Below are 21,712 nucleotides of genomic sequence, written 5' to 3'. Positions count from 1 at the left end.
AGTCAAGTACAGAGTGGAAGGGAATAAAAGTTCTTCATGCTCAAGGTGAAGTCGATAAAATGTAGTAGATTTAAATTTCAGTAAGAACAGTAAAAGAGAGGAGAAAATATTTTTCCATTATAAGGATGGATATTGTGGAATTACCAGACTAGGGAGGGAAATAAAGCTGTGCTTTGTCTATGGAGATGTGAGATTGTCCATACAGGAAACTCTTCAAAACAGTTTAGACTGGTAGCTGCCAGGAAGATTTTGGATTAATTGATGGTACTTTTGGACCAGAAAGCTAGAGTGGGTGAATACATTCTGACATTCTCAGGTTTTTTTCCACCCCAGTTGTCTGTAGTTCTGTGGAGCTGCATGTAGGGTGCCAGGACCTGAATTCAGCACAATTGAATGATCCCATTCAAATGTCAGAATGTGTTCACAGAGGTGTGACAATGTCCACATGAACAGTAAAGCCTTACTGATTTGGAAGGGTAAGCTGAGATTAATCCAAGTTTGAAGGGATCTCAAGAGGTCATCTGATCCAGCCTCTCCCTCAAAGCAGTGTCAAACCTAAATTCAGGTGAGGTTTTTCAAGGCTCTGTCTGAAGTTAGGTCTAGGAAAATCCTATGAGATAGAGATTAATCTCTGTCTCTGGGCAGCCAGTACTTGTCTGTTCCAATTTTTGATAGTCAGATTTCTTCCTTACGCCAAGTTGGGGAATCTCTTGATGTGTTTTATGACCAGTGCCTCTTGTCTTCCCAATGAGAACATCAGAAAGGAGCTCAGGCCTTTTGTCTTTCTAGTCTTCTCTTCTGCACTGAAAGAGAGGAGACAAGCCCTGGAAGCCAAGCAGGTACTGAAGAGCTCTGTGCCTATGGTCTGTTGGAAAGGTGAGGTGTGGGGGCACACCTTCAGCAAAGGGGGTGCAGCCTCTTCTCCAGTCCTGAAAATGGTAAAGCAGATTCTTGGGGGACTGACAGTCATCCAGTGGTGCTGGTGATAGGGCTGCTGTTAGGAGATACTGTGTTGTAAGCAAATAGGGTGAAATACTGGAGGCTTTTGTTATTTGTTTACATGGTTTCTATACTTTTTCTATGTAAAGTCTATTCATTCTCCTCATATGACCCACTCCTACCTGTTTTGAGGACTATTTCATGGTAGATATGATATAGCAGCTGTAAAAGCATTTGGAGTGTGATTCAGTTTGGGCTTACTGTCCATCTTTTTTTCCCAGCAGGAATATGTGGTGCTCTCCTGCCTGCATTTTCTCTGCCACAGTTTAAGCTTACTCATTATTTTGACTGAGCTGACTGATGGGAATAATTACCCTCCATCACTATTTAGTGTTTCTTTGCTTTTCAGATGTGCTCTTTTCAGCCATCTCATAGAATAATCTCTTTCCCTGTTCTGTGCTGTGACAGTTCATGTTTCATTCTTTCAGTTCTTTTGGATTCTTCAGGCAGTATCTTCTGATACTGAGGCAGAAGGAAATGTGTACAATAGTCAGTAGTTTATCACATAAAGCATGTGATGTTCTTATGAATACAACCCAAAGCATTGATTACCTTGGAGTGGTTTCTTATGACTCTTTGGAAATTAATTATAATTTGTGCATTATCAGTTTTTATCTTGTGAATGAAAAATGGATTTTTTAACTTGATTTGTTTATTTAGATTTCTGTATTGAAAAAATGCATGTGGTACACTGAGCAAAGTTCACATTCAGTTTGGTTTGTATTGTTGGATATCTGCCTAGTATGTGTAAGAGTTGTCTGGTTGAAATTCAATCTGTTTAAAACAGGAATGTATTGGTAGACTGAATAAAGTGCTTCAAAGCTCATATCTGTCTCAAATTTATATGCTTTTGATTTCTCAGATTGTAGCTAGGAAATGCTACTGACTTCTAAATTTTGTTGAATATGTCAAGGAAACATGACTAATTATAGTCTACCTGGGCAACTAACTGCTCCTTTTATGTGTATTCTATAATTCATACATACAGTTTTCACGTTAAGAAAACTTCCTTTGTTCAAGTCTGTATGACTGTCCTGGGAATATCCAGTGGGGCAGAATGCTTGTCATGTACTGTACTGCTGTAATGATAATTGCTCTCCTGCTTTGGCAGCTCCTTGGTGTAGAGGGGGATGGTCACTCCAGCACAGCAGATGTGTGTGAGGTCCTCTCCTTTGCTCACAAGTAACTGGAATTGGCATCATGTTATTTTTCCATTCTGATAATAAAAAATAAAATGTAGGAGATACTTTTGTGTTCAAGGAGTCTCTCTGCTGCAGCTGTTACTGGGAATCCTCTGGATATACTACTGTGTGTCAGGGTGGATGATGCTGTAGACCTTTCATGGGTCCTTGCTTCTGTGTGTCAGGCTGAGCTGATGAGTGGTTAGGGGACATTGGCCACTTCACTTCCAAGACTGGAAATAATAAATAATCTGTGCCACTTGTTTTATCTCCAGTATAGTTACACAGAGTTGGAGGTCCACTGCTGTTTATAGGGTCAGCTCTGGTGTTAAAGTAGCAATGAGCCCAATTTCTGAGTATTCATTTGGTGCTGAGGAGACTCCTGTTGCCTATTGATCTAGGTATGATTGGAGCATGGAGGCATGGTATATCTTCAGTTACTTTGGAAATAGCTGAGAAGTTTTGTTTCCTAAAGAAATGGACATTCAAAGCTCTCCCTTTAGTCCTCCACAGCTAGACAGGGATGCCAAGATGGTGTAGAGCTGTGGACTTTCCAGTTTCATTGTGGAGTCTGAAAGGTTCAAAGACAGCCAGAAATTGTTCCATCTAGTGCATGAGTCTTTGTGGACATCCTTGCTATGTGCCATTGCATACTTGACTTGCTTAGTTCAGTGTGCTTGTGACTGATGCAAAAATTAGAGGAGAACTACAGATTACACAAGGAGCTCCCTTGTGGGGTGTGTAGGGCTTTTTCTTTTAAAAAGGAAAAGTTATTTTTTGGCCTACTTTTCTGTACTTGAGTCCTGGTCTAGTTTAAATTGTTAGCTAAGGTGGGTAACAAAGGACTACGCATATCACATTTTGTTGTGGTGTGGGTGGTTTTTTTTGGGTTTTTTTTTTTTTTTTTTTTTTTTTTTTTGTCCTTTTTTTAAAGTCCCAGCAATAATTTCTAGAGGTACTGAAGTAGTTTCTACTTTGTCAGCAAGTTTTAGGTGGAGTGTCACTGTTGGACTATTTTTCAGCTGCTGGATCTTTGTGTTGCTCCATTTTTGGTGCTGTAGCAAGACCCCTCTGCCGACACTCCTCTGCCAACACTGCTGCTGCAGATCAGAGACAAACAGCTTGATGCATTGCAATGGCTGCCAGGGAACAGAGTCTTGTTTCTCTGAACTGAAAACTCTGATATGTCGAGATTAGGATGGTTGTATAGGAAAGACACAAAAGATTGTGTAAATTTTTTGTCAATTCTGACACTTAATAACACATTGTGTAACACCAGTCAACTGGATTTGATTGATAATGTAATTCTGTCTTCTGTTAAAAACATGACTGTATTTGAAGTAAAACCAGACCTGACCTTAAATGCTGAGTCAAAGAAATCCTCTCCTTTCATTTGTGCTAGGTAATCCTGCTTCCTGTCCTGAATCTTTCTCCAGTTTCAGTTTATCTTGTTCCCATTCTTCAGCCACTGATCCTTAGTTCAGTGGTCTAGAAATGGTTAACTCTAATGATAAGTTGGGAAATAAGCTATTTGTAGTTTTCTATGCCTTGCTAATTATTCATGTGATAGAGCTTACGTAAGGGCTGCTTTACAGTTGCACTTCATTTGATGACAGAGTTCTGTATTTCTGTGTAAACAAAAGTCGAGTGATAAGGCATGGGCAGTCAAAGTCTATAGTTGAAACCAGGGAGAAAACAAACTTTCCTGGGAGGATCTTGAGGTCATACTATCTGCTTAGCTGTCATGTTTCTAAAAAATAAAACCCCACAAACAATAAAAAAAAACCTCCATAAAAACCCAATCCTGACTTTTTAATTTAAAAAACTTCTAAAAAGCTGGAGAAACCTTCTTTGCTGTCTTTCTTGCCTTAGCCTTTCTTCAGATTCAGTGGTGAAATCCCTTAAAACACAATTAACAGTTTGGATAGCATGATGTAGCAAAATATTAAAATTTTAAACAGCACAGGGTTTTCTCTGACACAAATTGTAAAAGCAAACTGTCTTAGAAAAAATGTTAAGGACCTGTTTTGGAGAAATCTGTACATTCCAGGGAGAAAAGTATTGGTCTATTGACACCCTCTGAAGACTTTTTAAATACTTGTTAACAATTTCTGTAGAACACTAGTTACCGTAACAAGTTTTGTCTAAATATTCCATTTTTCTTTCTAAATATCTGGTACCATGGCATATGCTGGAGTAAAAAGCCTTTTACCTCTTTTCCCCATCCCTCAAATGTTGTTTGTAGAACTAAGAAAAATTCTTTTTAGTGGAAACAAGGTTGCCAAAATGCTAGAGCTTTGTTATTGTGGAATGACCTTTTCTATTCCTCCCTTTTCTCCCCCTTTCTCCCCCTTTTCCCTGTAAAAACGGGCGTAGTGAGTGGTTGAAGCTGAGTGTAGCCATGGAGTGGAAGTCAAAGGTGTAGGGGGCAGCTGCCTGATTCATAGCAGTTGGCAATGGAGTTTGTAGCTTGTGCTAATAGCCAGTCTTCTGGCTTCATGGGGCTGGTGAGGAAAACTATCTGAAAGAGCTGTAAAGTTATGGATTATTATAGAGATATATCTGTCTGTGGCTTTTAATGAATGTGTGACCCATTATGAAAGCTTTATATAAGCGTTAGTGTAATACCTTCCCTGGCCTTGAGACACTACCATTATATGGCATTAACACACTATTTTGTATGAACTCATAGCTCCATAGCTTCTTAGCTCCTGGAGAACCTTGTGAGGACTCCCTTCATGCACTGTCCTCTTAGGTCTCATTTGAGCCAAAGAAGCTCTTCTGTTGTCTGATGCTAATGCTTGGAGAAATGAGATGCTTGGTCATAAATTTTGTGGCAGGTCTGTAACCATCTCAGTTGGTTTACAAATCAGGACTACAGAAGACAATTACCATAAACTTAAATTTCTAAGGCAATTTGAAACAGTTAATACATGAATACTTAATTTGAAAGCATCTGTGCTACCTCCAGCGTGTAAGGGACTATGAACTCTAATGCAGATAAACCACAAGTGATTTGCATTGGTGATTTCTGAGAGCAGCTGGGAAACGCCCGATTTAGAAGTATTAGTTGCCAAGAAGAGCTGATTTAATTGAGTCAAGGCAAAAGAAATGGGTTTTGACCTTGAAGCAGCTTGTCAGGACAGACTTTACCTTATGTCCCCAAGGAGCTGTGGGCAAACATTCAGCAGACAGAAATGATCCCAGGATCAGGTGTTGCTGCTTTGTGTGCACTGGAGCTGAGGGGGACTGGCAAGGGCAATGCCCAGGCCAGCAGCTGCACACAGCAGAGAACTGTTCCAGAAATGGAGTCAGAGCCTCCCAGACCTGTGAAAACGGAGATAGTTGCTTTCAATTTGTGTGAGCTACCCTGCTGCATTTTTTTTTTTGTGGTTGTTTGTTTTGTTTGTTTTTGTGGAGTGAATTTGCATTAATAGTTTTGGATTTCTGGTTGAATTTGTAATCTTATCAGGGAACCTGAGCTGTAATGAAAAATTAAGCCTATAGCTAGGACATGAAGCAGAAAGTGCTGGCTGTTAGGCCAGCATAGATAATGGTTGTCTAAAGCAGCTATCAGTAGCAAGGAAGTTGTTGGTTCTTTATAAACTTTTTCAGAGTGTATGCCATGAGTCCTGTGCTGCTGTCAGTTTACATCATGGTGCATGACCAGGGTGCACTTTTTTCATGGATGTGCTCTGTCCTGGAGCTAATATTTTGGTGAAATGTGCCAGTATTACTACTAGTGGTAATTCCAAACTGTCAGCTTGCTAATGCAGCAAGGTCTGATGCCAGAAGCAATTAAAACAGGAGAATGACTGTATTTCCACAATGATTTCCACACTGAATTTGTTTAGCCTAGGCAACAATGAGCTTCTACCTCCCCTAGTGTAGAAGGCCATGCTTTCCTGGTGAGGCAGCAAAACATTCTCTTTCACTTTCTCTTAGGTTAAAATCTCCAGTGATATATTGGATATTGTAGTCACTATTTATATAATGTCATATAAGCCCTTTTGGACTCAATGAAAGACTGAGCATGTGAATTGGCAGCAGCTCAGCACAAGTGTTGGTGCAGAGAAGAGCTCTCTTTTTTCTAGCTTTGAGGTGTGAATTTTTGTGTGGAAACTGGCTTTCCTGTGAGGTTCCAGATTCCAATGGATTTCTTGCACAGATGATGTTGAATGAGGCCGTGATCGAGCAGTACCAACTCCAAACTTATTTCACCAGTCAACTGTGATAAATCCCATTCTTTTTGACTTCTTGTGTTACTTAAGCTCCAATTATTTCAACTTTCCACTGTTATTCCATAAAAATGCTAAATACTCTCTTGTTAACAATTTTCCACATATCTACCACATCTGAAAGTCAGCCTGCATTTAGCTGAACAAAAGATTATGGCCTGTAGATAACCCAAGTTTTGCACCTGGTTGAAACTTCATGGAGGGTGTTGTTTTTAAAATCAGTACCAAGAGACTTGCAGACTTCTCCAGCTTTGGTGGGGATTGAGGAATGGAGAAAGGGTGGGGTAGAGTTTGAGGATTGACATTTTATATTTGCCTGAAATGCTTTCAGAAAAAGAGCATCCAGCATTGTACTGAGCAATCTGTTTGAAGCATGGCTCAGTGTGGGAAAAATTCTACCTACTGAATTTTTAGCATAGTTTCCTGTATTGTCTTGTTTTTAACTAAATTTTTCATGCCAAGAAAGAGCAGCAAGGTAGTCAAATTTACAATGTAGCTTAATACAATGTCACGCATAGGAATGGAAGGATGGAAAAACTATTTGATGCTGTTGCTGCTGATGTGAATGATTTTGCAGCCTTGCAAATAGAATGAAGAGACATGAAGAAAATAATTAAATTTGAGGATTGTCATTCAAACATAACATGCAGCTGAAACAGTGTGACTGGAGAAGGTGGATAACATTGTTTCTTTCTGTTTTGCAAGTTTGAAAACAGACAGTACTAAAAAAAGCAAGTGAGGTATTTTTCCTTACTCCAGAGTTAGGATTTTACAAGCTCAGAGCTTTCAGTCACTGCTTGAACAGTCTACCTTCTGTTTTGAAACAGAGCAACTTCTGTTCATTAGAAACAGTCAACAATAAATATGAAGAAATTTTCTGCAGTTTGCTTTGGAACTTGGTGTATCGGGTGTTATGGATACAACGTGGTTTTTTGTGTTGATTTTTTTTCTTTTTTTTTTTTTTTTTTTTTTTTTTTTGAAGGCGTGGCAGAAAAGTCATACAGTGGTTTTTGTTCCAAGAATGTTGGTTTGAAAGTTAACAGAGTGAAGGCACTATTCAGCACAGATTATTGAAACACTGTTTTTAGGTGTCTTGTCCCATTGTGAAATTTCTGGTTATTTTAGTAGTGTTGGCAGTCATTTCAATAATGAATGATGACAACTTGTAATTTTTTTTTTAAACTGACCTGATCCTCCTGTTCTTTTGTTTTATTATTTAACTGTAATTACTTATGAAGTGGCTTGTAGCTTTACCTGTGTGTATGTTGATAACTGTGTGTTTGTTTTGAGATGGTGAAGTGTAATTATTGAACTCCTGGCTCAGAGGAGTAAAGCAACCAAGTGCCCGAAACTTGAGAATATACAACTGGAAAGACAGTGTTTCTGTATGGAGGGGAAAGAAATGAAAAAAAAAATAATAATTAGAGCTACAGTAATCTTTCCATGAACTTGTAGTGATTTGTGTACTATAGCTATAAGAGCCAGGAGCATGAGTGAATATGTGTGGGTGTTTAAAAAGGAAAGGAAGGGAAAATATGGGTAAAAGAGGCAATTAAGAGTTTTTTGCTGCAGACGTAGCAAACACTTTTAACTTTGTTTAAAAATAACAGAGTACCTATTTTTAAAAGCTAGGCTGCTTGGGAGAAGTAGTGAACTTCTAGAACAGACATACATTTAATTGAAGAGGAAGAAAAATGAAGCCTAGTGTTGTCATGACTGACAATTTTTTGGTCATCTGGATAGCCTTGCGTGACATCAGTTCCTTGCTTTATTAAAAAAAATTGGTTTTCTATAGTGAAGAAACACTTATTTTTTTCTTGCTTATTTGTGAATATATTTGTGGTACTTATCAATGCCTTAAAGAAATTAAGGATAAGTTGTAATGTGAGGAAGTTCCACAGTGCATGTACTTATTAAAATATTTCACTTAGTTGCATTAAATAATTATATGTTTAAGTTACTCATTTAAATTTGCAGATAAATCTTTTCGTATGAAGGTGTGCAAAAATAACATTATTGCTCTGCAAGAAGGAGTTTTCAACTTTTGAAGCAGAAATCCACAGCCTTTATGTGGGCATTATTGTGCCATTTGTTGATGCAATGATGCAGCTGGCAATGTTTTTGAAACCAGCTGTCTCACGAAATTTTGCTTTTAGTAAAGCTTGACTCTGGTAGCTAAACATTAGTTACAAGTATGCTTTCTAAAAAAGTGGACACCCACCACATTTTTGTTGACCAATGTACTTTCTGCAGGCCTAGTATATTTGGGTATGTAGGGCTGATTGGTTGCTGGCATACAGGAGATATCAAATTATCTCAAAATCCCCAAGCTGTAAATATGACTGAATTTAGGTTTGGAGGTACTCAGACAGTTGTTTAGTGGTTTGGTGTTGAGGATGTTTGCTGTTGAATTTTTTGGCTTTGTTTAGGTTTTTGTTTGTTTTTAATTATTTCCCCTTTTCCCCCTTGGACCTAAATAAATGTTATTCTGTAGCTTGATGAAGCAGCAGTGACTACAGTGGTTTGGGTGGTTGGATAGCCTATATTCACTACATTAATTTTGACAGTACATTACTTTGTCAGCTGAATTCTGAAGCTAAAATTTTTGGAAGCAAACTGTCTCTAAGATACTGGCAGCACTTGTTATCCTGGCTCAGGGATACTAGGCTGCTGGGCTGTGCACTCTTCAAAAAGGCTTCCTTAAACTCTTTTTTTTAAATGTTTTTCATCTGAATTTACTTATAGTGGTATTTGTTTAGCACATGTAAGCTCTGTTAAGCATTCAGTCATACTGCAGAAAGTTGCTACGGGAAGTGTATTCCTTTTTCTGATTCTGCTCTTGTTACATAATTAGTACCAGGCTCTGGTAAGCTTCACCCCAGCAGTGTGACTCAGCCACTCCTTACAGCTGTGAAACCCAGAGCAGGAATGAGGAAGGCTGCTGCATTTTGTGCTAAAGATGTATTTTGGAGGAAAAACCCCTCCATAATTTGCAAAAGAAATACAGGGTGTAATTCTTTCTTTTGTATGGAGAGTTGCTTTGTTCATGAATCCTTACCCTCTTGCTGGCTTAACTGGCCTCTTTGTATCCAGATCTGGGGGCACAGCAAAGGATCTCTTGCCTTTTCTCTTGAATTTGTGACCTCTTTTTTCTTTAAGTGTTGTAATCATCAGGTACTATTGCCATAAATTTTTCATAATAGTAGTCTATACTAGTCTTCATTATTGTTGTGCTTAGTGATTGATGTGAAACACCACCAGTCAAATGAAGATGTTTCATACTTCTATGCATGAGCTTAATAGTCATAAAAGCTAAAATATATTTTTCAATAGAAAACTTTAACTTAAAAGAATCAAGTTCAGCCATTGTGAGAGGAACAGATTTACTATGCAGTTTAAAGGCAACATTACTGTCCGTAATTTGCTTTTGTGGATATTGGACTTGGTATTTAAATATATGTGGAGCACAGCCATCAATTTGCAGACTGGTTGAACCCTCTGGTAAATTACAGTTTTAGTGATATGGAGCAGCTATCCAAACCCATAGCCACAGATGGTTCTGCTTCCCTGGAGTGTTTTTTTGCAGTTTCCCTTTATTGTGTATTTCTAATGTTGGTTCAGAAGACCTTTCTTTCATTTCTGATTGGCCTTTTGGAAATGTTAGGTTCCCAGACCACCTGGGAAGAAACCTGTTGTTCATGTCTGAACCAAGTATTTGGGATGTCTCTGCTGCTCTGCCAGCTGTGGGGTGATATCCACAAGTGCTGTGTAAGCAGACAAAAAGCTGAAAGTGTACACAGGGCTTTCTAAGACTGGAAGCTACCACTCAAATAAAAACTGAAATGACCTAGCACCTTCTGGAGTTCCTTTTTTTCCTCTTATTTTAAAGGTGTTAAAGATTCTCAGGGATTGTATTTTCAGAGTTAATCCTTAAAGGAGAGGTAGCTAGTGACCTGTTTATTTCAGTGTGTGTCCACATGTTGCATTCAGCATGGTGTCCAGACCTTGAGCTAATGCCAATCACACTGTAGTGCAGTTGAGTGCTGTGCTTCATTATGCTGCAGAAATACGTATTTTAGCTTCTTACTCTCAGAATGACTTGTTCGTGCTCCCTGATGGGGAGAGGCAGTTGCTTCGGGCTAATCAGCAGTGGAGATCAGGTGACTGTAGTCTCTTTCAGCACCAGAGTGCATTTCACCCTTTCAGCACCGAGGCATGATTAACCCCTGATTGCTGTGTCTGAGGTCCCTATTCTGCCACTTCATTGCACAATACAGGTATGCCTGCTTTCCTATATGGTATGAAATTAATTTGGAGTTTTGCTTTCAGGAAGGTCTAACTCACTGTGTCTTTCATTTCTTGCATATAAACCCTAAGTACTTCAAAGTCTTACTTCAGAAGTTATATTTTGCTACATTTGCTTTGCTCTCATTTTATCTTATATTAAGATATTGTGTTATTATCTCTCTTCTACCTTTTTGAGAGAGGTGACACATATAACAATAGATGTTAAGAAAACCAAGGCAAGTAGCCCAGTAGAACACTTGAAAAAAAAGTCTGTTTGCCTTTGGAAAAGGCACTTCTGTTTAGTTCTACTCGAACTGCACTTGGATCTGGAGGTGTGCCAGTCTTGTGCTTGGCAAGCATGTGGAAACTTACGGTAGTTCAGCTTTTCCATTAGAGATGACCTTGTCTTGAGCTAGAAATTACCAAGGCCAGTACAAACCCTGCAATACAGTTCTCCCTTCTCTCTCTCTCTCAAAAGTCAAATTTTTCTCAAAAGTTGTGGATTTCTTTGCTCACTAGAGAGTAAATTATTTCATAATAAAACCACATGAAGGAGTCTTGTGTAAGTGCATTCATTTATATTATCAAGAAAGATGTTGGAGGTCTTCTAGATCTTCTGGAGGATCTGCTAGCCCTCCTGTGGGCGTGGTGTTAGGAAGGAGGCATGCGGAGCACTAGGAATTATGTGAGAGCAGGCCTGGGTGCTTCCCCTCTGCATTTTCTTTTCTTAGCAAAAGTGTGGGGCTGTGCCTGCCAGTGTGAGGATGCCATCTGCGTTGCACAGCCTGCTAGGCTGTTACAGAATTGCACAAGAATTAATCTGAAATCACACTGCTGAGCTGTGTCCTGGCCTTGGTGGCTGCCTGGAGATACAGCTATTGTACAGCTCTTCAGGAGCCAGGGCAGAGCAGCAGCCTGTGGAAACTGCCTCAGCCTGGCACTGCCAATGTCATCTCCAGCACGAGCAGCTAATGGGTCTGGGAGCTGACCAGAGCCAGGCTACTGAAAAGGGTAATTGTTACATGAAATTAAATTTGTGTGTAAAAAAAAAGAAAAAAATTATTGAAGAGGGGTAGTTTGAGTGTATGGGAGAACTGGACAAATCTAATTATGGCAGTGGTATATTTCCTCAATTTAATTTCATTCTAGTTTTCCATTTGTTGTTTTCTCATTAAATGCAAACTGGAAGTGACAGTCTGCAGCAGTGGAACAAAATATTTTCTGTGTCTGTTTTTGAATAGGTTTTTTTTTTTGTTTGCATTACAGTAAGTTAGCATGAAAATGTACTACCTCAGAGCCCATTTGGTAATTTACTGGCTGATTTTGCTGCATGTTTTAAGTTAAGGCTTAATGGTCATATTTAATGGCTACACATGGCTTGAAGGGATACTAATACCAAGGGGAAAGACTTGGCCAGCTGCTGAGCCATGTCTCATGTGGTCACTGTAACTTGTATGTCTGTAATTGCATGTCCATTTTTCCATCTTGATACCAGTACATGTAATACTGGTGATTGATACCATTAATATGGAGTTATACCATTAGTGATGCCACTATTCAGAAACTCTCTGTAGGTGGTGGTTGCTGGTATGAGCCTACACATTTGTTCCTGCAGCCTTTATGTTGTGTTAACAGGAGATAAACCTGGAGTTTCTCATATGCCAGATCTTTTTGTATCCTTAAAGCTCCTTGAGAGGTGTAGTTCAGATGAATGCATTCAGACATTATAGTTGTGGTCTTGTAGTTTATGCAAGCCTAAGTATCAGGTATCTTTGAATGAAACCTGCTTAGCTTTCTTTATTCCCTGCTTGCTCTGAAGAGTGTTTTAATGGAAGTGATTTGAATGTAAATTTAAGAGAGTAGTAAGGTGAGGGAATTCTGATGCTTAAGTAAGAGTTGGAAGCTGTTTTTCTTCTGGTTTTGGGCATTTTTTTTTGTCCGTTTCCCAATTCATATTGCCTGCTATGCTTTGCTAAGTATTTTATTAGGTATTTCTGGATTTAATATTTCATATACACATGTGAAACTTAATTGTGTGAAATTTAATAGGCTTAGTGTAGTAAGATAAGTATTGGAGAGCCTTGGGTTTATAGGTTAACTTGTTTCCTGCTCAGCATAGCACATGATTTGAATTTATGCTTTTCTAAGCAAGGTAAAAACAGCCCTTTCCCCACTGAGCCTTTTTAATGAAAAAGAACTTTACATGGGGCTTCAGAGTAATCTTTTTGTTCCAACACACAGCTTCTGGATAGTCATTGCTGTCTGAAAGATTAACCTGTGATTATTTTTTTCTGCTGTGATTTCTGTAAAACAAGAATAATTTGATTCTTTGTCCTTTTTAGATCACTCATAGAAGTTTTTGTGTGCTTAGTGCTATTCTGTAGAGGTGCTGAGAAGGCATATGGTAAACACTTTGATTATTACCCTTTGTTAGAGTTTGCATCTCCATGAGAAGGAGGATTTAAAAAATCACTGGTCTTGTTTAGTATATGAAACGAGATTAAGGGGTGATGTGATCATAGATGGTTAGAGATTGCTAGGGTAAAATTAAATAATGGAGAGGTTTTAAAATAAACAGGCATAGAGGTAGAACTGTTTAGTAGCTGAAAAAGGATGTGTGTGTATGTATATATACATCCTTATATATGTCTGTAGTTATTTGTATAATATATATTTAGATCACTGGGACAATTTTTCATCCCTAGAAGTAAACTTAGAATACTTTTCAAAGAGATATTATGCTATTATCTAGTTTAAACAGGAATCAATTCTGTAAAGTCTGATGTCTTTGATAACACAGAGTATTGGCCTGATGATGACGACTCTAGTCCCTGGACTGTATTATCTGAGCCTGTTCTAGCTGACAATACTTTTAGCAGAGACATTGTGCCCCTGTTCTACTGAGGGATTAGTTCCAGTACAATACAGTGCATTACTGTGCAACCACTGGCTGGTTTAGCACTCCCTAATTTGACAACTTGTCCCAGTGTGCTGAGGCAGGAGAGATTTAGGGGATTAAGTTTCATGTGTGTGGCCTGGAGGTGCTGCGAAGTACACGTAAACAAGAATTGGGTGTGTTCATGCTTTGGAGAGGAGAAGAGGGAAGGATGTAAAGCAAAATGTTGTTTGGGAAGTTGCCACATCTAAGGAGATATGATTGGAAATAGGCAGAAAACACCAGATTGTCTGCAATTAAGAGAGTAGCCTGAAAAACAGGTGGGGTGGGGCCATGGAGAAGACAAAATGGGTGAAGTCAAATTAGTCCTGGGCAAAAATCTAAATGGCAGACTGCCAGACCACAGGCTGGGCAAGAAGAGATGACCAGAATGAACTCTTTCACTTTTTAAAGTGTGGGTGCCGCCTGCTTTTCTGACAGAAGTGACCACATTAAGATGTGAGAGTGGAAAATGTTTGGCTGTAAGCAGAAAGGAAAGAATCACTTTCCCAATTTGTGTGTGGGATGGAGAAGGAGATGTTCCTATAGGCAGTGCTGGAACAGAATGTGACTTACATGAGGACTTTTCATTGACAGATCACACATTCAGTGCAAGTAGCAAGACTGAGAGTCTTGAGTTTGGGTGATACACTCATACTGTTTGTAAGTGGCCAGAAATCAGATTGAAGGGGAAGAATCTCTTGCTTACTCATGGAGACATCACCTTAGCTTCATGGCAAACTTACCAAGACAGCTGTATAGATTTCAGAGTGTGAAGTATTCCTTGAGACCACCTCAGGCTGGGTAATGAGGGTTGCTTGTCTGCACATCTCTTTTTGAGGGAAGATGTCATTCAAACCTGATGCAGTCATGATCTGTCTCTCTACCTCTCAACTCCATAGCAGAGAGGGACATTGTTGAAGATCAGTGACAGAATGAGAAGGAATCTGTCTTTGGCATGAAGCTTCCCTGTTGTGGCGAGTCTTGCTTTGTTTCTCCTTTGTGTTGCACTAGTGCTGGTGAAATGCTGCTTTTTCTTCTAGTACTGCCTTCAGATTTATTGTTAAGTTGGGGAGGAAGGACATCATCACTGCTGGATCTCTGAATGTTGTATTTCAGCCTGGGGAAGTGACTGAGCTGGTAAGAAGCTGCTAGCAGTGACACAGATAGCCCTCAGCCCAGCTGGTCTGTGGTGTGGTGTCTTGCTGTGGGCTGGTTGTGCTGGGCTATATGGACAGGCTGGCAGTTGTGCAGCTCAGCTCTGGGAGGTGCTTCTGGCTGCAAGGCAGGACCTGACCGGGAGGATTCCCATGGGAAGTGTCTGCCAGGCGACATAGAAACTGCTCACTTCACAGTCCTGTCATCACTGTAATAATTATCATGCAAATCATTGATGTTTTAGGCATGCTTTTCATGGTCACTCTGCCTTTACTTAGTAGTAGAAAGGAGAAATTTATTTGGCACCTGTCATAATTGCATCAGTTCATCAATGTAGAAAATTAATTTTTTTTAAGCATAAAGACATATGAAGAAAAGCTTCTAAAACAAAACTTCTCAACTTCATTCTTTAAGTTGATGCTGAAAGCCGTTTGGAACTGGAGAGGAGTTGGGATTGCACTTAAGCTTGCTTGATATTGAAAATGTATTTTCTATATAGATTTCTGGAAGTGATCTTCCTTTTTGCTCTGGAAGGCAATGAAACATACCTCTGGAGCTTTACAAACCCTCAGAGTTCCGTCTTGTAAGGACAATTGATGGTCTGTGCACTGGGTTAGTGAAAGAATAAGAGTGCTTAGTCTGAAAAAGGAGCTTGCCCTCTGACTGACTTCACAGCAGTAAAAGAAGGCAGCAGAATAACCCACTGAGTAGGCATTTTCTAAATATTGTTTTGCACAGCAAGCTGCAGTGCTTTATTTGCTCTACCTTCCAGTTGTGTAGAGTGCTTTTAGAAAAGGCATATGATTAATTTTTCTTTGAAGACTTTCTCTACCGAGAAATAAAAGCTATTTTATTACCAAAATTTTCTTTAATTTAGAAGCAAGTAAATGTATTACAAGCTTCTGTACATATTTATCAGATTCTGTGTTTAGTCAACACAGGTACAAGAGGATCAGGTTTGTTCTTATTGAAGGAGTTAGGTAAATCCTGTATTACTTTTAGTGTTCTTATTTAATTAAAAAAAAAGAAAACTCCTTATGAGGTTGTTAGAGAGAAAATGTGACCTATATTACATACTTTGTGTCCTTAAATGCAAATACTCGTTGTAGAATATTTATGCCTGTTTTGCACATCATATAATCTTTTCTTTAATGATATTTTTCAAAGGTTTCTTAATTTTCGCTTTACACTAGAGGGTAAGCTGACAAGGGTGGTACTTCCTGATCATTAATGAAGTTTCCATACTGGAATTAATGTGCAGAAAACCTTACAGATAAATTAAGGTTAATCTCTAGTGTCACACATGAGACATAATGAAACCCTCAGAATGAAAAATCTGAAATACATTCATGAGAGTAATGTACATCCCTGCTTGAAAAAAATCGGAATCTGCAGTAAAAAGTAGATACATCATGCTCTGTGAGATTTTTTTGTCTTTTTTTTTTTTGAGTAGCATATTTCTAACTTCATCTAATGTGTACATAATTGGTCTGCAGCAGTCCACTCAGTTGTTGGAGACAAGCTCTCTCTGTATCAGCAGGTGTTGGCACAGTCACAGCAGATCAGCAGGTAGCTTTGGGCCCTTATGCTCCCATTAGATTTTGGAACAAGTTTTGTGTGTTTGGAGTCGAGCATTTTGGCTTAGTTTGCTCTGAAGGGGCTGTAAATTGTGCACACTGAAACTGCTCTGTGATCCAAACCAACATGTGATATCTGAAGATGTTGGGGAATTTGCTGCAAGGCAGCACAGCTACTCTAAAGAGAGCGTTAATGTGCATGTGGCCCTTAAAGAGTGGAATATGAGATGAATATGTGCCTTTAAGTATTTAAGATCTGTGCATGCTGATCTTTGACCCTGTGTAACTGAAAGTAGCCGCACTGAAGCTTTATATAATTGGAGGGCCTATATAAAATATTCCATTATTCTGTTTGTATGTAGCTGTACTGCTGCTTTTTTATCATTCTTATTAGCCTTTCTTGTCACATCTTTTAAGATATACTGCACATATTTTGGTGTGAGTTTTGTTTGTTTGGGTTTGGTTTGGGTTGTTTTTTCTGGTGCTGCTTCGGGAACTTGGAAATATTTTTTTAAAAAGGTAGCTTTGTAAGCAAATTATTAGTTACTTATAGCTAGAACAGTGTTTTAAGTGGGCCAGAGTTTTTCCTCTTGATAGTTAATCATTAAACCAGTTGAATCACAAGCTTCTGCAGTCATTTTTAGTCGTGAGGCCAGTACATTAATTCAATTTTGATGAGGTTGCAAGAGTGTTAAGAATGCAGAGGAATTGATAAAATGATAGAATATAAGAAGTTCAAGTTATTTTGTAAAATAAGAAACTGAACACACTGAAATAAAAGCTGAAATTTGTCTTAGAGGGGAAATAACGAGGAATGAGACACTCTTACCTCTAGAACTTGTTAAATATTGTCCCTTTCCTGTTGTCTGAAGGTATACTTCTTCTCTGAAACCAAACATTTCACTGATGTGTTCTGGCTGTACAAAGTTTCTTTTCTGACAAAAGGAAAGAAGAAATGTGAGCCTTTTCCTTGCTGTCATTGATCTCACAGCTAGGAGGCTTTCATTTAAGATGGTATCACAGAATATTGAGTTAGGAGGGACCCATAAGGATCTTCAAGTCCAACTCTTAAGTGAATGGCCCATACAGGAACTGAACCTACAATCTTGGCACTGCTAGCACCAGGCTCTAACCAACTGAGCTTGGTGTGGGTGGGTCCTTGCTCCCAAACTGCTATTTAAACTGTCATGTATTTTTTTTCACATTTAACTTGCTTGCAAAAAAAAAAAAAAACTACTTAAAATTACTGTTTTTACAATGAAAGCATGCAGAAGTTTGATAAAACTGGAGAACTTGATTTCCAAGTCTGAAACAACATGTAAAACTGACTCTTTAGTAATGCATAATATACATACAGAAACATTCCGTTTTAGGCTGGTCATCAGCGTGAAGTAGGTGAACCTTCAGAGAAGATGGTGTCATTTGCATGAGCAGTTTTATGGCTGGGGTTCTGATACAGTCAGTACTGAGGCTCAGAAAGCCGAAAACCTTCTGGCTTGGTGAAGAAAAATTCTGACTTCTCAGTCATTAAGGAATTCTCAGATCCCTTATTTATATTGTATACTCCTCCTCTTTTTGATAGTGAGAATTTCTAATGGTTCTTTTCATCTCTTCCAAAACAGAATTAGACCACAGTTAGCCAAAGAGAAGATTGAAGGATGCCATATTTGTACATCTGTCACACCTGGTGAACCTCAAGTGTTCTTGGGAAAAGATAAGGCCTTCACTTTTGATTATGTGTTTAACATTGACTCACAGCAAGAAGAGATCTATGTACAGTGCATAGAAAAGCTGATTGAAGGTTGCTTTGAAGGCTATAATGCCACTGTCTTTGCTTATGGCCAGGTAAGCATCACAATTTTATTTTAAAGTGTTAATTTTGGAATAAACAGTCTTTTGCAACTGATTTTTCTCTTAAATTTTCAGATGCATTAATCTGGTTTTTAGCATCTTGGGTTTATTTTGAATGAGTTACCCTGTAGGAGAGTGTTGAGTTAATATAGATTCTGTTTAGACTGACAGTTGAAACACAGAATAAATATAGGCCACATATTTGAATTTAATAGTAGTACTGAAAATAGTATCAGTCCGTATAATTCCTGAGTTCACCTCAATGCAGCAATACAAATTATTGACTTAATCACTGGAAATTATAGAGATGATTCTTTTCTGAGCAACTTTTCAACCCACTGCATTTTTAGAGACGTCTTGGAATAGGAGCTTTTTTAAAATAGATCCTGGAGAATTTCAGGCCACATTGTTTGGTTGTGGGCAAAATGTAGAGATCAGATTCCAAAGTCAGAGGACTTTTCATAGACAACACACCCTCTTAGTACACTGGGCACACTCAAAGCTGAGCACAAAGCTGAGAATGTGGTGTTGTCTTCTGAATATTCCCTTATGAGTTGATTGCATGGAATGTGGCCTTGGATGCTGAATTTCACCACTCTTAGGTGTTGCACCTCAAGTTAGCCAGGTGAAGTCTATTCCTAGTCAAACAAAGCAGTTTGCAGATCCAGTTTAGCAGATTATGTTCAGCTGTGTGATCCTATCTTTGTCTTAGACTTGACCCACTAATTAAGTGAAAACACTACACTACCTTGTTTTGTATTGGACTTCACATTTAATTAGATTATCTTCCTAGTGAAGGTAGAGCTTGTATTCTTTAGTATAAAGTGAGAACAATGGGAATATAATACTTGAGGTATTCAGACATCTTAATTAAGAGAGTAATTTGATCTACTTCAGTAAAGAATTGGAAATGCTGTTTTTTACCTCCAAAATACATGCTTTAATTAAGAGCCTTGGTTGGAAACATAAACTCATGTTTTGACCTAGAGGCAATCGCTCAAGGCTGATGCAAGCTGGTTAGGGAAAGTTTCTAGGGGAAGGGTTATGGAAGATTGAACTTCTCTCTGCCTTTCTGTATGTGATCTCTGGATAAACAGTAGAGTTTGTCCAAATTCTGCTGTTTATCCATTTTTCAAAGCTACCTGTTGTTGTGTATGTTAATATGGTAAAGATGGCAGATTGGTGTGAACACGAGTGTCACAAACTGTATTTCTATGATGATTTGGTACTACTAACATGTTCTAGTGACTACTCCTCTTTCAAATTAGACAGGTGCTGGCAAAACATACACCATGGGCACTGGATTTGATGTCAACATAACAGAAGAGGAACAAGGCATTATATCACGTGCTGTTAAGCATCTTTTCAGATGTATTGAAGAAAAGAAACAAGGTGCTATAAAACAAGGACTTCCACCTCCAGATTTTAAAGTGAATGCACAGTTCTTAGAGGTAAATATGATCCACATTTCTGGGTATAACTTTATGTGCGTTTTTGGTGGAGTGGTTTTTTTTTTTTTTTGTTTTGTTTGTTTGTTTTTTAAGAAAACCAGTTAAATATTTTTCTGGTTGCTTCTTTTAAATTTTCTTTTCTGCATAGATGTTTTGAATTAATCTTCAAGATTTCAAAAGAACATTTATGGGATTTGTTTCAGCTCTTCAATCTATGGAAAAGTCTTTTTATTTTATTCCAATTATTTTAGTACTTCCCTTTGTAGTGTTGTTTTGAAATATAGAAATAGTTATGTTCATCATAATTTATCCCTTTCTGTTTATAGGGCCTGTTGGTAATTCTTGACAAAACTTAAAAACAAGAAATTATAAAAAAACCCCTAATTGTACTTTGTGGCTTTGAATCGTGACCATGCTTTGCCTGCTTTTGTCATTTTGCCATAGATTTCTTTAGCTTTCAAAATCTATTCAGAAGACTTTCTTTCACCAAAGAAGAGACCTAGCTTGAAAATTCTTCTTTCTGGTTTAGGATTGGACTTCAGTGTCACTGTTCCCTTCTTTCATAGAACCAGAGAAAAAAAAAAACCCCGGTCAATACGGAGGCAAAACTGCTCCTCATGTTTTCTTGTAGACAAAGTTACTGGTAAAGGGGCCATAACATCTGTGATCTTTCTGACCTGCAGCAGCTGTTGCTTTATGCCTCGTAGGTTTTATACTGTGGCTGTGGAACTGCTTTTTAAATTGATTGATTTGGATGTAATGTATTTACATTTACTACCAACCTGCAAAATCTGATACTTCAGGCACACAGAGAGGCAGAATCAATTTTAGGAAGAGTAGGTGTAAATTTGTTTTGCTTACTTTAGTATGTAAAATTTTATCTACTTATATACTATCCCACTTTTATATTACCCATGAGAAAAGGTGTTGGTTTTATTACTGATGAAGTAAACTAAGTCCTTTATTCATAGATTCCTATAACTGTTTTTAAAGATTAACAGGCTGGCATTAGTTTTGTATTGGTCTAGGTTTGTCACTGCTACACTTATGCAGAACATTTTGTTGCTCTGGCTAATATTTGCCTAGAGAGAGTTGGCTTGAGCATGTGCTGTGGGAATGCTCTACTGTGCACCACGGAGCTGCAGCTTTGCTTGGGCAGCTGCAACATAACTAGCATAAGGAGCAGTAACCAGTGTGGTTTCTGAATTTATTGTATTTTTTGACATAACACTACAAATATGACTGAGTCCCAAAACACAGGGCAGTGATTATGCTATGAAAAATTGCAGCCATTACAATGTATTTCAGCTGAACTGTATGCACTGAAACCTGTCTTGTTTATCTAATTTAGATAAAGGTTAAATGATATATATGATCGTATTTCCCTTAACAAAATGTCGTTTTAGTTGATAGGTTTTTTGTTTTTTTTTTTTGTTTTGTTTTGTTTTGTTTTGTTTATTTTTTACTGAGGCTTTCCCAGAAGGAGCTTTTTCTGATTAGTTTTATTATACACTATTCTTATATCAAAAAGTATCTTCTTCCATCCTATCTATCATTAGAGCTGGATTGCATAAACAATAATTTAGTCGTTGAACAAGTTGAAGCAAGATTGTATTTTTGGAATAACTTTGAAGTCTTACAGCTGGATAACTGTTGGGAACAGTGACTTCTGTTTGCTACTTTCAGCCTTTCTTTAGTGGGCTGCAGTCTGCCTTCCTTAACTCCTTGCTTTCCTGCTTTTTCAAAAGACAGGCATATGCAGCCCCATCCAATTGCAGGTGCATTATCAGGATCTGCTCTAAATTGTGGCATCAGTTTGTTTGAACTTATGAAGGTAAAATATTAGTAAGAAGATTCCTACATAGAATATCTATGCCTAATAATTAAATATCATCCTCTTTTTAATATGTAAAGGATTAAAAACATCACATTCACGAATGCTGAGCTTTTTCTTCTCAAGGATGAGTTTTTGCTTTTGAGAGGAGAAAGTCACTTACTTTGTATTATGAGAAAGTACCTTGTGTGAATACAGATC

At 38.2% G+C, this 21,712-nt stretch overlaps 1 protein-coding gene across 6 annotated transcripts in view; it reads left to right on the top strand.

Moving 5' to 3' along the window:
* KIF21A (kinesin family member 21A) overlaps nt 1-21,712 on the top strand; it is an 86,448-nt gene that overhangs the window by 10,381 nt on the left and 54,355 nt on the right. For all 6 annotated transcript variants that reach the window (XM_056482040.1, XM_056482043.1, XM_056482042.1 and 3 more), the window contains exons 2-3: nt 17,998-18,220; nt 19,495-19,677. In XM_056482040.1, coding sequence (XP_056338015.1) covers nt 17,998-18,220; nt 19,495-19,677 — 406 coding nt within the window. The remainder of the gene's footprint in view (nt 1-17,997; nt 18,221-19,494; nt 19,678-21,712) is intronic.

This window comes from Oenanthe melanoleuca, chromosome 1A (assembly GCF_029582105.1).
Source record: "Oenanthe melanoleuca isolate GR-GAL-2019-014 chromosome 1A, OMel1.0, whole genome shotgun sequence".
NCBI lineage: Eukaryota > Metazoa > Chordata > Aves > Passeriformes > Muscicapidae > Oenanthe > Oenanthe melanoleuca.
Note: the sequence above shows the minus strand (reverse complement) of the source record. Positions and strands in the feature narration are given on the sequence as shown.